The sequence below is a fragment of the Priapulus caudatus genome, unplaced genomic scaffold, assembly GCF_000485595.1.
Source record: "Priapulus caudatus unplaced genomic scaffold, Priapulus_caudatus-5.0.1 Scaffold1576, whole genome shotgun sequence".
NCBI lineage: Eukaryota > Metazoa > Priapulida > Priapulimorpha > Priapulimorphida > Priapulidae > Priapulus > Priapulus caudatus.
Window position 1 is genome coordinate 46,723 of NW_014578637.1, and position 1,295 is coordinate 48,017.

The window sequence follows — 1,295 nt, forward strand, 5'->3', positions numbered from 1 at the left end:
TATATATAATATTATATCAAGAGTACATAATGGGAGAATGGGTTTACCCAAATGTTTGCATCTTATCGGCCAATGTTTGTTATCGGATTAGTGTTCTATTGTCTGTGACGGGATTTTGGGGGCTGTTGGGGATATTAGGCATCGAATTATATTCAGTGTGTAATGCGTTTCCAGCGTGCTAGAAATAAATGTGTGCTCACAGCGAGCTAGCAGCTGATTTTAGCGGTGTTGCCATCGTGTTCCTGATGATAAGTAAAGCGAAACATGTGCTGTTACTGTGCTTACCTAATATCCCCAACAGCCCCCAGCGTCCCGTAATTACAACCTGGTGTTGCCGCCGCATATCAACATTCGCCGAATAGATGCAAACATTTGGGAAAACTGTGTGAAACCGTGTCGTATTCAAATAACTTTTTTGAAGAACACATACGATTTTTATGTAAACTGGTTGTGTCATATGATTAAAGGAGAATCCGCGACGAAAACAAGGTAAAGTTTGAATATATTTATTCACATATTGATAGAATAAATTCAAGTTGAAAACTTCGCAAAACACTGCTAAAACAGTGTCATACTCTTCTCCCATTTTGTACTCTTGATATATATATATATATAAATGCTGAAATTAAAATGCTCGGGTAATTTATTAGGCTGCATTACTGCTAGAATCTCTTAAATCTGTTTAAAATTTCTCTGTGCCTGACAGGCTGTTACAGACTGCATGTAATTACATATCCATAGACATAGACATTGAACATTAATACTCCACCTATACTAATACTACCACTATACTACATATACTTGGAGGGTAAATGTACTCCTGACAGTTGCCAAGTATCAGGTTAGCATCCTTATCTGTGCACAAGAATGATCCTATCAGCGATCGTCCATCTGACATCTTGATTTTCATTGTCTTGTTTAGAAAGCTCTCCAGCACTGTTCGTAGCTCAGATTTCTCAATCTAAAATAAAAAATTAAAGTGCAGCTTTTAAATCGGTATTCTCAATTCCTGGTTTTACTCCACTTTCGATTATAAGTACCCCTCGATGAGGAAAACCGCAGTGACTCGGCGGTGTTGGCTCAGTACACGTAATCACCCGGGGGGCACTCCTGATATATTGCATGGTAGGTATGTTCCGCGAGAGAGACCCTATTTTCAACCCTAAACTTTCGTTCCAGTGCATTGCATTTTTAAGAATATCTCGTTCCAGATGAGATACTAAGACGGGATACTAGAGAAGCGTTGCCGAAAGGAGATGTTGATCCGAAGCGCTGAGCGCAGATCTTGCGCGCAG

At 39.5% G+C, this 1,295-nt stretch overlaps 1 protein-coding gene across 1 annotated transcript in view; it reads right to left on the reverse strand.

The window, feature by feature from the left end:
• LOC106817044 (N-alpha-acetyltransferase 38, NatC auxiliary subunit-like) overlaps positions 1–1,295 on the reverse strand; it is a 9,118-nt gene that overhangs the window by 5,319 nt on the left and 2,504 nt on the right. The window contains exon 2 of the mRNA XM_014821692.1: positions 802–961. Within this exon, the coding sequence (XP_014677178.1) occupies positions 802–961 (160 nt within the window). The remainder of the gene's footprint in view (positions 1–801; positions 962–1,295) is intronic.